General features: G+C 42.4%; 3 protein-coding genes across 3 annotated transcripts in view; 2 read left to right on the forward strand and 1 right to left on the reverse strand.

The window, feature by feature from the left end:
* Positions 1-3,179: 3,179 nt before the first annotated feature.
* Positions 3,180-4,837, reverse strand: LOC109521462 (protein FAM104A). The gene is made up of 3 exons (XM_019879295.1): positions 4,314-4,837; positions 3,883-3,997; positions 3,180-3,707 (listed from the first exon to the last, which is right to left on the reverse strand). Exons 1-3 carry the CDS (start codon positions 4,328-4,330, stop codon positions 3,501-3,503), a joined length of 339 nt encoding a protein of 112 aa, XP_019734854.1. The 5' UTR covers positions 4,331-4,837; the 3' UTR covers positions 3,180-3,500.
* A 626-nt stretch (positions 4,838-5,463) lies between these two features.
* LOC109521441 (protein HID1-like) lies at positions 5,464-6,321 on the forward strand. The gene is made up of 2 exons (XM_019879266.1): positions 5,464-5,638; positions 6,022-6,321. Exons 1-2 carry the CDS (start codon positions 5,573-5,575, stop codon positions 6,304-6,306), a joined length of 351 nt encoding a protein of 116 aa, XP_019734825.1. The 5' UTR covers positions 5,464-5,572; the 3' UTR covers positions 6,307-6,321.
* Positions 6,322-7,801: 1,480 nt separating this feature from the next.
* The window catches only part of LOC109521425 (protein HID1-like), a 17,737-nt gene continuing 14,233 nt past the window's right edge, over positions 7,802-11,305 (forward strand). The window contains exons 1-9 of the mRNA XM_019879247.1: positions 7,802-7,932; positions 8,025-8,141; positions 8,564-8,771; positions 8,853-8,909; positions 8,984-9,124; positions 9,487-9,577; positions 9,667-9,818; positions 9,911-9,989; positions 10,078-10,242. Of these exons, the coding sequence (XP_019734806.1) occupies positions 7,817-7,932; positions 8,025-8,141; positions 8,564-8,771; positions 8,853-8,909; positions 8,984-9,124; positions 9,487-9,577; positions 9,667-9,818; positions 9,911-9,989; positions 10,078-10,242 (1,126 nt within the window). The 5' untranslated portion in view covers positions 7,802-7,816. The remainder of the gene's footprint in view (positions 7,933-8,024; positions 8,142-8,563; positions 8,772-8,852; positions 8,910-8,983; positions 9,125-9,486; positions 9,578-9,666; positions 9,819-9,910; positions 9,990-10,077; positions 10,243-11,305) is intronic.

The raw sequence follows: 11,305 nt of genomic DNA on the forward strand, positions 1-11,305 counted from the left end.
GGAAACCGTTGACATTTTTTAAAGCTGAAGAATCAAAGACTTTTTTTTAATGTAAAAAATGTAAGTTTGGGCACATTTTTTTTTATTTCTCATTTTGTAACTTTTAAATTAAAAATTACTTTAATAGTTAAGCACTTAGAGTTTTAAAGGTTAAGAGTGAAAGAAAAACTGATTAAAATATGCAAGAACCGTTTTAGTTCTTACCTTTTTAATGTTTTTAGATTCATACTTTATTGACTGAACAGGAAATTAAATTGACATGTAATGTTTAAAACAATTCTCAAAAATTATTATTACGCAAGAATCTTTTTGTTCTTGTCTAAAATTAAAAATATAGGGAAATTGTTTAAAAAAAAAAAAAGCATTTTAAAAATTTGATGGGATGGAGTCCAGCCAGCGCAGGCTTTAAGCGGATGATATTTTTGTGGCTCAAACAGTGTAGGTATACAAAAGGCACGCTAGCATCCATTTTTCAGTGTCCACAGCATTTGAGAGTGGAGACAACCGCTTGATTTTTCTGGATTTTGAATCCTTATTTTAAATACTTTCCTTTTTTTTTTTTGGTTTAATCATTCAAATTTTTCACAGTTCTTAGCAACAATTTTCCTCTGTGGTCTGCCCAATTTAAAAGATGTTTTCATTTCCAGCCAAAACTGGCAAAGCAAGGCTAATCGACACGCTAATCCACTACCAGTGCATTTTTCATACGCTCGAAACCGCCCGAAAGTTGACTTGTTGGCCAGTGACGTCACCGAAAGAGATTAATTGGCCGATCGGACCATGTGACTGCAAAACACGTGATGAGAGATCGGTTGACTTTATACTCACAGTAGATGATATTCCGTGTGTTACTGATGAAAGAAGGAAACTTTCAAATTGACTTTCCCTCATCCTGCCAAATACTTGAGAACCGTAACACGCTCAACCCTCAATCTCCTTGTCCAACCGCCGAGTGCCATCCCGCCTCGTCTTTCCGCTACGCCAGCCAGGACGGGGGCAACAGGGCACCGCTAATATGCGCGCCGGGTCATTAATTCTTCACATGGCGGGCGAGTATTCTCTGATACCGAGGCGAAAAAAACGGCGGCGGGGAGGAGGCAAAGCAGATGTTTGGCTTGGCGTCGAAAACCTCAAAGGCGCGGAAGGCAACGGGCGCCTCATGCCAGGCAGCAGCTGCCCAAACACGTCCTGGCAAAGAGCAGCTCAGATTGAGCTCGCCTCTGCTTTCCATCGCGTTAGCCGTGATGTTTTGGTTACAGTGAAAACATCGAAGGCCCCGTTTCTGTTAAGGAAATTCAAAAGGGACGAGATGATTCGCAGAGCTTGAAAGTGGAAGGTGAAAGCAGACGCCGCAAAATTCGAGCATTTTGTTGTTGTCATGTGGATGGTCTCGCCTTTGAGGGTAGAGATGAGAATCTGAGACCAAAGGACATGGCCAAAAAGAAAGGAGACATTTATTTGGGTTTTTTTTTCCATTGTTGTTTTTGCCGGCCGCGGTAAAAACCTAACAATATATGCGCATACATAGACCCCAGAACAAGGACAGTTCATTTAACTCTCTCCTGCCTCTCCACTCAACTGATTTGAGTCATTCATCACCGCACACCTTCATATCTGTGTGCTGCATAGTAAGTGTGTGTGTGTTTGTGTGTGTGTGCGTGTGTGTGTGTGTCCATATATGTTCATAAATGTGTGTTTGTGTGTGTTTGGGAGAGATTATGAAAGTGACTATCTTCCACATCGTCTGCTGAATTTGTCAAAACGAGGCAGGTTGTGCTGCCCCCTGCTGAGCTTTTCGAGCATTTTTTATCCTTGTCCGCCTCTTCAATTTTTGGATGGAAGGGTGGACTCATTGATTGTTGGTAATTTATTTGTAAACTTGTGTGTAGTTGACGTTTTTCGTTTTACTTTGTTCCAATCGCATTTAACGAAAAAAAATGCGAGCTAACTACCAAGGAGGAGTCCAATTACAACCTAACAATTGATATTATGAGAGTCAAGGTTGAAGGTCCTGATAACAAAATACTAAAATTGTGACGAGTATGAATGACCAGTTTTGTTTTGTTTTTTTCCAAATCGTATTTTCAGCATATATGTATTCTTAATTGACACCAAAGTTGTTATTCTTGGAGAAGGGAGGAGTATAATACTCCAAGAATAAATACATAATTTTGATGACATTTGTGAATATGCCTTTCTCTCGCTCTTCATCAAAAATTCAGAGTGAGGTGCTTTTAAGAATCTGACTTTATTTTTGTAAAATCTAGGCTTTCCCCCCATTGACTATGGGGACCTATAATCTTTCCTTTAAATATGACTTTATTTTTGTAAAATAAGAATGTTTTTTTTTTCAGGAAAATGTGTTTGATTTTCTTCATCTATTATTGCTATAATGTGTATAATTGTGCCAAGTTTGACTTAATATGTATTATTACAGTACCTGTATACAAGGGTTTGCTGTTCCAATGTCATCCTAGATAATAGCACTATTTCTTTCCAAAGGTCCACTGGGGGTTGCATTCCTCAAACAATAACAAGCACCAACATGAATGCCTTACTTGACTCTGTGCAATACTAACGAGGCCGTCTCTCGTACAGTAACACAGTCATGAATCAGAGCAATGCCTCATGCCGAATTATCATCCGCTCATTCGTCATCTCTAATTTAGCATCAATCATGGGCAGGCACGCTAATGGGGACCAGCCTAGCCGCGGCTGTGGGGTAACCATGGTGACGTGGGTCGCACGAATACGCGAGATCTGTTATTGTGCGGGTGAGACAAGGACGCGCGGTGTGCTAATTAAAGTCTTTGGCTGCTCCTGCCTGACACACAGGTCAGAGCTCATTAGTGAGGCGCTCAATGCATCTCCAGTCGTTCATTAAGCGAGACTGTGAGGACCAAGACAGTTGCCGATTAGAGTTTGGATGTAGGAAAGAAAACCTCAAAAAAAAGGATCGGTCCATAGATATCAAAACAGAAAATATATATATTTTTTAAAAACACCCCCCCAAAATGTTTTATTTTGAAATGATTTACAAGAACAATGTCATTTTAAGTTCATGGACACAACTAAATTCAAGAGGAAAAAGAAGAGAAAATGCTGATGGAAAGAAAAGCTGAGCTTTCTCCTGGCTTTTCGGATCAACAGCCCTGAATGGACAGGCACAGAAACTCATGAAGGGCTGCAATGAGCATTTTTACTTGTTTAGTAGTCGTTTTCTTCACCGAACAGGAAGAAGAAGTTAAAAGAAGCCGCTATGAAAGGTGCAACTTGGGACTTTCCATCAGTGTTTTGGACCTAACTACAATGGAGAAAGGACAGAAAAGTTCTCAACCACGACCTCCCTGAGACTTCAGAACCACCCCAAAATCGTAAACGAGTCAAAGTCCTAAACTTGTCATTTTGGCAGTCCAATTTTAGCATGAGTTTGGTCCCGGTTCTTAAATTATTGCTGATTCTTTTCCCTCCCTGATATCTGATCAGGAAATATCGCGAGGTCACAGCCGCGTCTCTCGCGTTTGGCAGCGGCTTTGCAGGCTCTGGAAATGCGCCTCCCTCAGGATGCGGTTGATGTGCAGATAGCAGGCGGGCGGGTCGCACGAGTCACCGCAGCTGAGGGGGCTACAAGGTCCCACAGCGCAGCGGCTGCCGCTGGAGCAGCCCGACGTGTGCTCCAGACTGCTGCTGCTGGAGCTGTTGGACCACTGAAACAAAATGTACCTTGTCAATCCGGTATGCATTATGCAACAGTTGTGTCACAGCTACTGAGCCTTTCGTCTCTGCCCATTTTTTTTCCTTTTCACATTTGATGTCCCTCACGGATAAAAGAACTGGTGTGCATGTGGCCAGCTTTAGTAGAGAGTCAATTTTTAAGTGTACCTCTGAATCCCAGGCATCCCGTCCCGGCTCGGGGGAGAGCGGGTGAGATTGGTTCGGCCGTTTGGCTTGAGGAACCAGGTGGCCGCTCTCATCACCACCACTGTGCTGCCTTTTCCTGTGGAACAAACAAACATACACCAACAGTTCTATGAACTCAGTATGCTAAAATACATTAACACCAGCTTTACAGATGCCAGATCCATAGGGTGACACTAAAAATATTACACAAGAGCTTTTCAAGTCCTCAATTCGCTACCCTTAAACATCAGCTTTATAGATTACACGTATCTGTCTGTGAATGTGAAGGGAATGACGTTCATATTGATTCTGCACTTTTCCTTATCACTTGCTGATCAATGCTTACACGAATGACTGGACACGCAAACACATGAGCTTCTATTAATTACTTTAGCGCCGAAGGACTCACTCACCTGCTTTCAGTCAACATGTGATGACCATAAATGCATCAAAGTCAATGAATTCCTTTGAGGATCTCCGTCTCTGTCCTATAACTTCGCTAGCAGTTAGCTTGCATTTGTCAGTTTATCTATCTGGATCCCCAATTGGGTTTTAGGTGATGAAATTAGCCATTGCTACGAGAGAGAAACAATAAAGTATATATATATATATCGGTGTGCATATGCAAATTCGCTGATATTTTACATCACGTAATGGCTAAATAGTGTATCACAAGCTCTTTTTCGTCTTCGTCACTCACAAGCTAACAACGTTAGCCTTTGCGCTGATAAGCGAAAAGTAGCCACCTAAAGTGAATATGTTAAAACACGTTTTAAATGCCTTTCTTCGCAGCGTTTTAATATCCACACATCTGAAGAACGAGATCGAACTAAAAAGCTTTTCGTGTTGAAATCCAACAAGCTAATACACGTCGTTCGCAACCATGGCCAGCCGCTGCGTTTGTGTTTACATCACACTGCGCCTGCGCGGAGACCTTTACTGACGCATTCAAGTCATATTGGAAAAATGGCATCTCCGTTTTGTGTCTTACGTTTTGGGTTTCTTTCAGAGAATAACACAAAATAGCACACAAAAACATCACTTATGGTCGTTTATCATTTTTGGCGTATTTTCTGTATTTTTCAAAAAGCATTTCATACAATGATTGATTTAGCACATTGGCGGATTGACTGGAAGGCACCATTGACTACTAATCTAATCAATTTTATACCACTTTGTCTGAACTTTTATATTGATTTAAGACGTGAAGGGCGCTGTTTAACGTTGAATTTATTAGCATTTAAGGGTGACTGAGAAAACTATATCCGAAAGATGTCGCTGTTTACAAAAGCATCCGCATGAAACGCACCCGTCGCTCTTCTACCAATTTTATTAATTTTATATAAACAATTCATCGTAATTAATACAGATTGAACTACACTTACACTACCGTAACATTTATTACCCCAATTACCCCATGGGGATGAATAAAGTTTTCTGAATCTGAATTTATAACAAATGGGGGACATTTTCAAAACAAATCTCTTTTTGACGTCATTCGAAACACGGAAGTGATCAACCAATGATCAACCATCGTGAAAATAGCAAAACAGAACCCCGCCCCTTTTTCCTATGACTCAAGCCAAAGCACGGAGGGGTGATTAAGAAGAATCCTCAGCGGCATCAGCGCACCTCGTATTATTATCATTGATTTAAAGATAGAAAATCGACAATGGGCAGTACCGACTCAAAACTGAACTTCAGGAAAGCAGTTATTCAGCTGACAACAAAAACGCAGGTTAGACGATTGTTGGAAATGTAAGCGACGAGCACATAATCAGGCAAGGCGTTCACAACACACTGTCCCCTTGTTGCATTTAACCATGTAAAATTATCATTTGGCGTTTCTTCGATTGAGAGACCGTATTCACGGAAATGGAAATACGTTACGTTACCAGCGTGATGATAATGTCATCTGCTGTCATGCAACATATTTCGACAAAATAATGGCCTGGTTAAATCAAAGTTGCACGGCGTTGACATGGATGCGGCAGGTGCATCGTGTTTACATTGTCGTCATCACTCGCCGGGCAGGCTACACAATAGATACACAGTGCACTGGCAAGCCACACCGATTTCTAGATTTCTGTTTATTTAACAATTGCTAATGTTGTTTTGCAGCCAGTGGAAGCCACGGATGATGCCTTCTGGGACCAGTTCTGGGCGGACAGCACCACCACAGTCCAGGATGTCTTTGCTCTGGTTCCAGCTGCAGAGATCCGGGCTCTACGAGAGGAGTCCCCTTCTAATTTAGCCACCCTGTGTTATAAGGTAAACACAACATGCAGATTGCTAGCTTTGCCGGACTTTTTGGAAACTGCGTCACGGATCATTGCTTCCGAACAATGTCACGGTCTCAGATGTGGAAGTCACCTCCCTCCTCCTGCTTTCTTTTCCACTTCCTGACTCCTGCCCGAGGTCGCCCCTGACAAAAATACACTTGATGCTGCAAAGAAGTGATTTGCTTATGAAGTGGCCGCAGGCGTTTATTTTCTGCGCAGCGAGTACCAGGACCTATTAGGGGTACGCTGTTTCAAGATAAAACAAAAATACAACACGATAACAGGAACGCGATTGTTTGAGCATTTCTAGCATCCAACCATCCATCCATCCTTTTTCTAATCCGCTTATCCTCATGAGGTTCGCGGGTGTGCTGAAGCCTATCTCAACTCCCTATGCAGCCCCACTGGTCCAAAAAAAATGGCATTCTGATTAATATTACATTTGTGGAATATGAGTTAAGTGGTCAAACCCAGCCGTTTGTGGCCATCTCAGCGGGCGGCCATTTTGTCATTTCTGTTGACCGAAAATGTCATCGCGGTTGCTCACAGGGCTCGGGTACCGACCACTTGTGTCTCAGCTTCAGAAAACAGCTGAGTAACATATATATTCACAAGACCGAACACTTGGGACTGGAGAAATTTTCTTTGAAATGAAGTACAGTTGTAAATAAATCATAAATGACAGCATGTTTTGTGGCACTCGTCCTACCAAAGGGCTACATAATTGTGGCCTGCATCAACCGCATCGAGCTGAACATAAGACAGACAACAAATTACACAAATGCACGAGACAATGCGGGTTTTTTTTTTTTTTGCTTTTTTTTTTAAATGACGTGACAGCAAGTCAGTGCTGCCAAACTCAGCGACTTTGACGCTATATTTAGTGAGTATTCAGATGATCTCGAGCGACTATTTTTTTTTAAAAAATGTGACTACTAACAATCTAGCGACTTTTTCTGGTGTTCTTGGAGACTTTTGGAGTCTGTGTGGTGAAAGCACGATGTTCTCAATGAGCAGCGCTGGGAGCTGTTGTGGCACCTGCCCCAAATGAAGCCGCTGCTGGTCTGATCGAGCCAGGTTTACAATCTGGGGTGGATGTAAATATAAAACTTTGTCTGAAATAAATTTAAAAAACATAAACAAATAAAAATTACAAAAGAAAAAAAAAACATCCCCCCAAGTAAATCACACGCACTGATGACATCACTGAGAGATGTTTAGGCAGGGATGAGATTTTTCCACTTTTTGGCGGAATTCCGCTTTTTTCCAGTCAAAATGGACCTATTTTATATTGTTCCAAATCCATAAAAAAATTCTGGGGGGGCAGGGGGTGTCCGGACTTGTCTTCGGCAGATTCGGGGCTCGTAATGTTTACAAGTAACGTTTGCAAGCATCCATTTTGAATCCCGCTTTTTATCGTGAAGCATTAGTTTGTCGTTACTTCGTATATGGGTGAAAACCAATGTCTTACTTGTTGTGATTGGTCGCTATATCGGCAAATCAAATATGCAGAAAAAATGTCCAGTGTTTTATTTATTCATTTTCGGCCTCTAAATTTTGTTTTCAGAGCAATTTTAATGAAAACAAACGAAAAATTGAGCGATTGCAAGTCACATCTCATTTTTGGCTGACGTATGTTGCAGGACTCGGTGGAGAACTTGCACGCCATCGACAGCTGTGAATACATCTGGGAAGCTGGAGTGGGCTTCGCGCAGTCCCCACCTCTCAACTACATCCATGATTTAAATCGGTCAGCTCGACTTCCGCTTGGTCTTTACTCTCATCTTGTTGGGTTCACTTTTGACTTATTTGTGTCCGTCGTTTGGATTTGATGCCGGTCAGCACCGAGTTGCTGAGGTTGCTGCTCACCTGCTTCTCCGAGGTCATGTACCTGCCAGCGTCCACCGACAACCACATCCTCAACCCCTGGGTGACCTTCTTCTGCTCCACTGAGAATCGGTAAACCAACGGATGCTCTGTGTGTTTGTGTGTGTGCTCTAATGCTTATATGCAAGTAGCGGGCCAAGCATAAGCTACTTGGCCCTTCACTGGCATGACTTAATCCACCTACTGTCATGTTGCGGATATAGTAGCCATAATTACATTCATTATATATCTAACAACATAGCTTAAAGACTTTAGACTATTAGACAAGGCTACGGCCTGACTAAATGAAACTCCTCCGCTGACTTCAACATGGTTCCTTGCAACCGAGATGCTGCTCCAGAAATATTTTAATATCACATATGGCTTTGGAGCACAGAAACGGCAAAAAAAGGGAGTTGTTCATGTTGTTCAATAGTGATAGCATATGCTATGCTATCACTATTGTTTAAGTTTCATTGGCCGCCACTTTTGACTGTGTTATTTCTTTCCCGCAGCCATGCTTTGCCGCTGTTCACCTCGCTGCTCAACGTGGTGAGCGCCTACGACCCGGTGGGCTACGGCATCCCGTACAACCACCTGCTCTTCTCCGACTACCGTGAGCAGCTGGTGGAGCAGGCCGTGCAGATCCTCATTGTCACCCTGGAGCATGACGGAGGGCCTTCCCACTGCCCGTCTTCTCCGTCCAGCGTGGAAGAACACGAGGTTTTGCGAACGAAGACCGCCGCCGTCTGTTTGAGTGGTGATGATTCGCTTGAATAATGATTCCCCTCTCTGTGTGTGCAGTCCACCGGCCCCGAAAACTTGTTTGTGAATTATTTGTCGAGGATTCACAGAGAGGAAGTATGGCCCGGACAATGTCAGTGAAGGTTACTTGAGGATCTTGTCCCTGAAGGTTCTGTTTGTGTTTTATCCAGGATTTTGATTTTGTACTGAAAGGATTGGCTCGTCTCCTCACCAACCCTTTGACTCAAACGTACCTGCCTAATTCCACCAAAAAGATCCAGTTTCACCAGGAGCTCCTGGTACTCTTCTGGAAGCTCTGCGACTTCAATAAGGTTCTAAGAAACATTTGTTGTATGACAACATATGACATAAAAGATGTTCATAAGGATTTGAGAGGATATGACATCATTAGGATTTTGATCTTTTCTCATTTTTTTTGCCACCATCTGCTACTTACTCCATTCAACATCGATGTGAAGCCATCCCCGCAAACAGGGCTTTATAGCCTTCAAGTAAATATTAGTTCAGTGATTGAAGAGAAGTGAACCACGCATTTCTTCGTATGGAAACGAAAGCTATTTTCAAGATGAATTCCCTTTTTCAGACACACTGGAATGATTTGAAACTAATAAATGAACATTTCATGTGAGCTGAGCAAAATTAAAAGTCACCTCCTTTTGTGTTCCCGTCCCAGAAATTCCTCTTTTTCGTCCTCAAGAGTAGCGACGTACTGGATATTCTGGTTCCAATCCTCTTCTACCTTAATGATGCCCGAGCTGACCAGTGTAAGTATTCTCATGTGTGTCCGCTCTCCCGGCATTTCCAAGTTGTCTTTGCAACATATATATATTTTTTTTTGTGTGTGTGCCTGCAGCCCGTGTGGGCCTCATGCACATCGGCGTGTTCATCCTGCTGCTGCTGAGCGGCGAGAGGAACTTCGGCGTGCGCCTGAACAAACCCTACGCCCTCCATGTGCCCATGGACATCCCGGTGTTCACGGGCACTCACGCCGACCTACTGATCGTGGTGAGAGGACCGAGCGTGTCGCCATGGAGACCAGGCGATCCTTTTCCCTACCCGTGAGAGCCAACCAGCTGTCGCTCTGTTTGTTTTTGCAGGTCTTCCATAAGATTATCACCACGGGCCACCAGCGTTTACAGCCCCTCTTTGACTGCCTGCTCACCATTGTGGTGAACGGTGATTCATTCGCCTCATTGTTATGGATTTTGGAGCCCCTTCTATCAAAATAGTTTGAAAAATTCAATTTTTTTTTTTCCCCCCTCAGTGTCACCATATCTGAAAAGTCTTTCCATGGTAGCGGCCAATAAGCTGCTCCACCTGCTGGAGGCCTTCTCCACTAGTTGGTTCCTGTTCTCTGCCGTCCAGAACCACCATCTTGTTTTTTTCCTCCTGGAGGCCTTCAACAACATCATCCAGTATCAGTTTGACGGTAAAGGGGCACCCTTATAATTGCTTTGATCATACTTTGACGTGACAACTCCAAAGGGGTTCCAAACATTTTCCACTTAAGGCCATATACAGAAAATGATCGTTTGGAGAGCATTGTGTGTCCAAATATTAACAATTTCATATTTCTTTTTCTGCAAATGTATACAGAAAGCCACATATCACTGAGCTGGTGTTCAAATCATTGCTGCCAAAGGAAGGGCACATCTTTATTTTTAGGGGCAATCAGCGAACCCTTTCTTTGACACACTGTATGTCAAATTGGCCCGAAGTGATCATGTGATCATCATCGGAACTGATCGGAGACGGCGGGAAAAGTAGAGCGGGAACCAGGAAGACATGTAGCTCGACATACATTGTCAATTTTTTCAGCGAAAAACGCCTTACTATACATGGTCATTTTTTTCGGCAAAAAACACCTTACGATACATGGTCGTTTTTTCCAGAAAAAAAAAGCCTTACTATACATGGTCGTTTTTATCATCCAAAAACGCCTTGTCATAATATGTCATTTTTTTCGGCCCAAAACGCCTGACTATACATGGTCGTTTTTTCCAGAAAAAAAAAAGCCTTACTATAGATGGTCGTTTCTTTCGGCTAAAAAGGCCTTACGATACATGGTCGTTTTTTTCATCCAAAAACACCTAATTATAATATGTCGTTTTTTTCGGCCCAAAACGCCTTAGTATAATATGTCATTTTTTTGGGCCCAAAACGCCTTACTATACATGGTCGTTTTTTTCGGCTAAAAACGCCTTATTAAACATGGTTGTATTTTTCGGCAAAAAACGCCTGACTATATACATGGTCGTTTTTTTCGGCAAAAAACGCCTTACTATACATGGTCGTTTTTTTTCATCCAAAAACGCCTTATTATAATATTTCGTTTTTTTCGGCCCAAAACGCTTTACTATACATGGTCGTTTTTTCCAGAAAAAAAAAAGCCTTACGATACATGGTCGTTTTTTTTTGTTGGCTAAAAACGCCTTACTATACATGGTCGTTTTTTTCGGCTAAAAACGCCTTACTATACATGGTCGTTTTTT

The sequence above is a fragment of the Hippocampus comes genome, unplaced genomic scaffold (assembly GCF_001891065.2).
Source record: "Hippocampus comes isolate QL1 unplaced genomic scaffold, H_comes_QL1_v1.1 scaffold366, whole genome shotgun sequence".
NCBI lineage: Eukaryota > Metazoa > Chordata > Actinopteri > Syngnathiformes > Syngnathidae > Hippocampus > Hippocampus comes.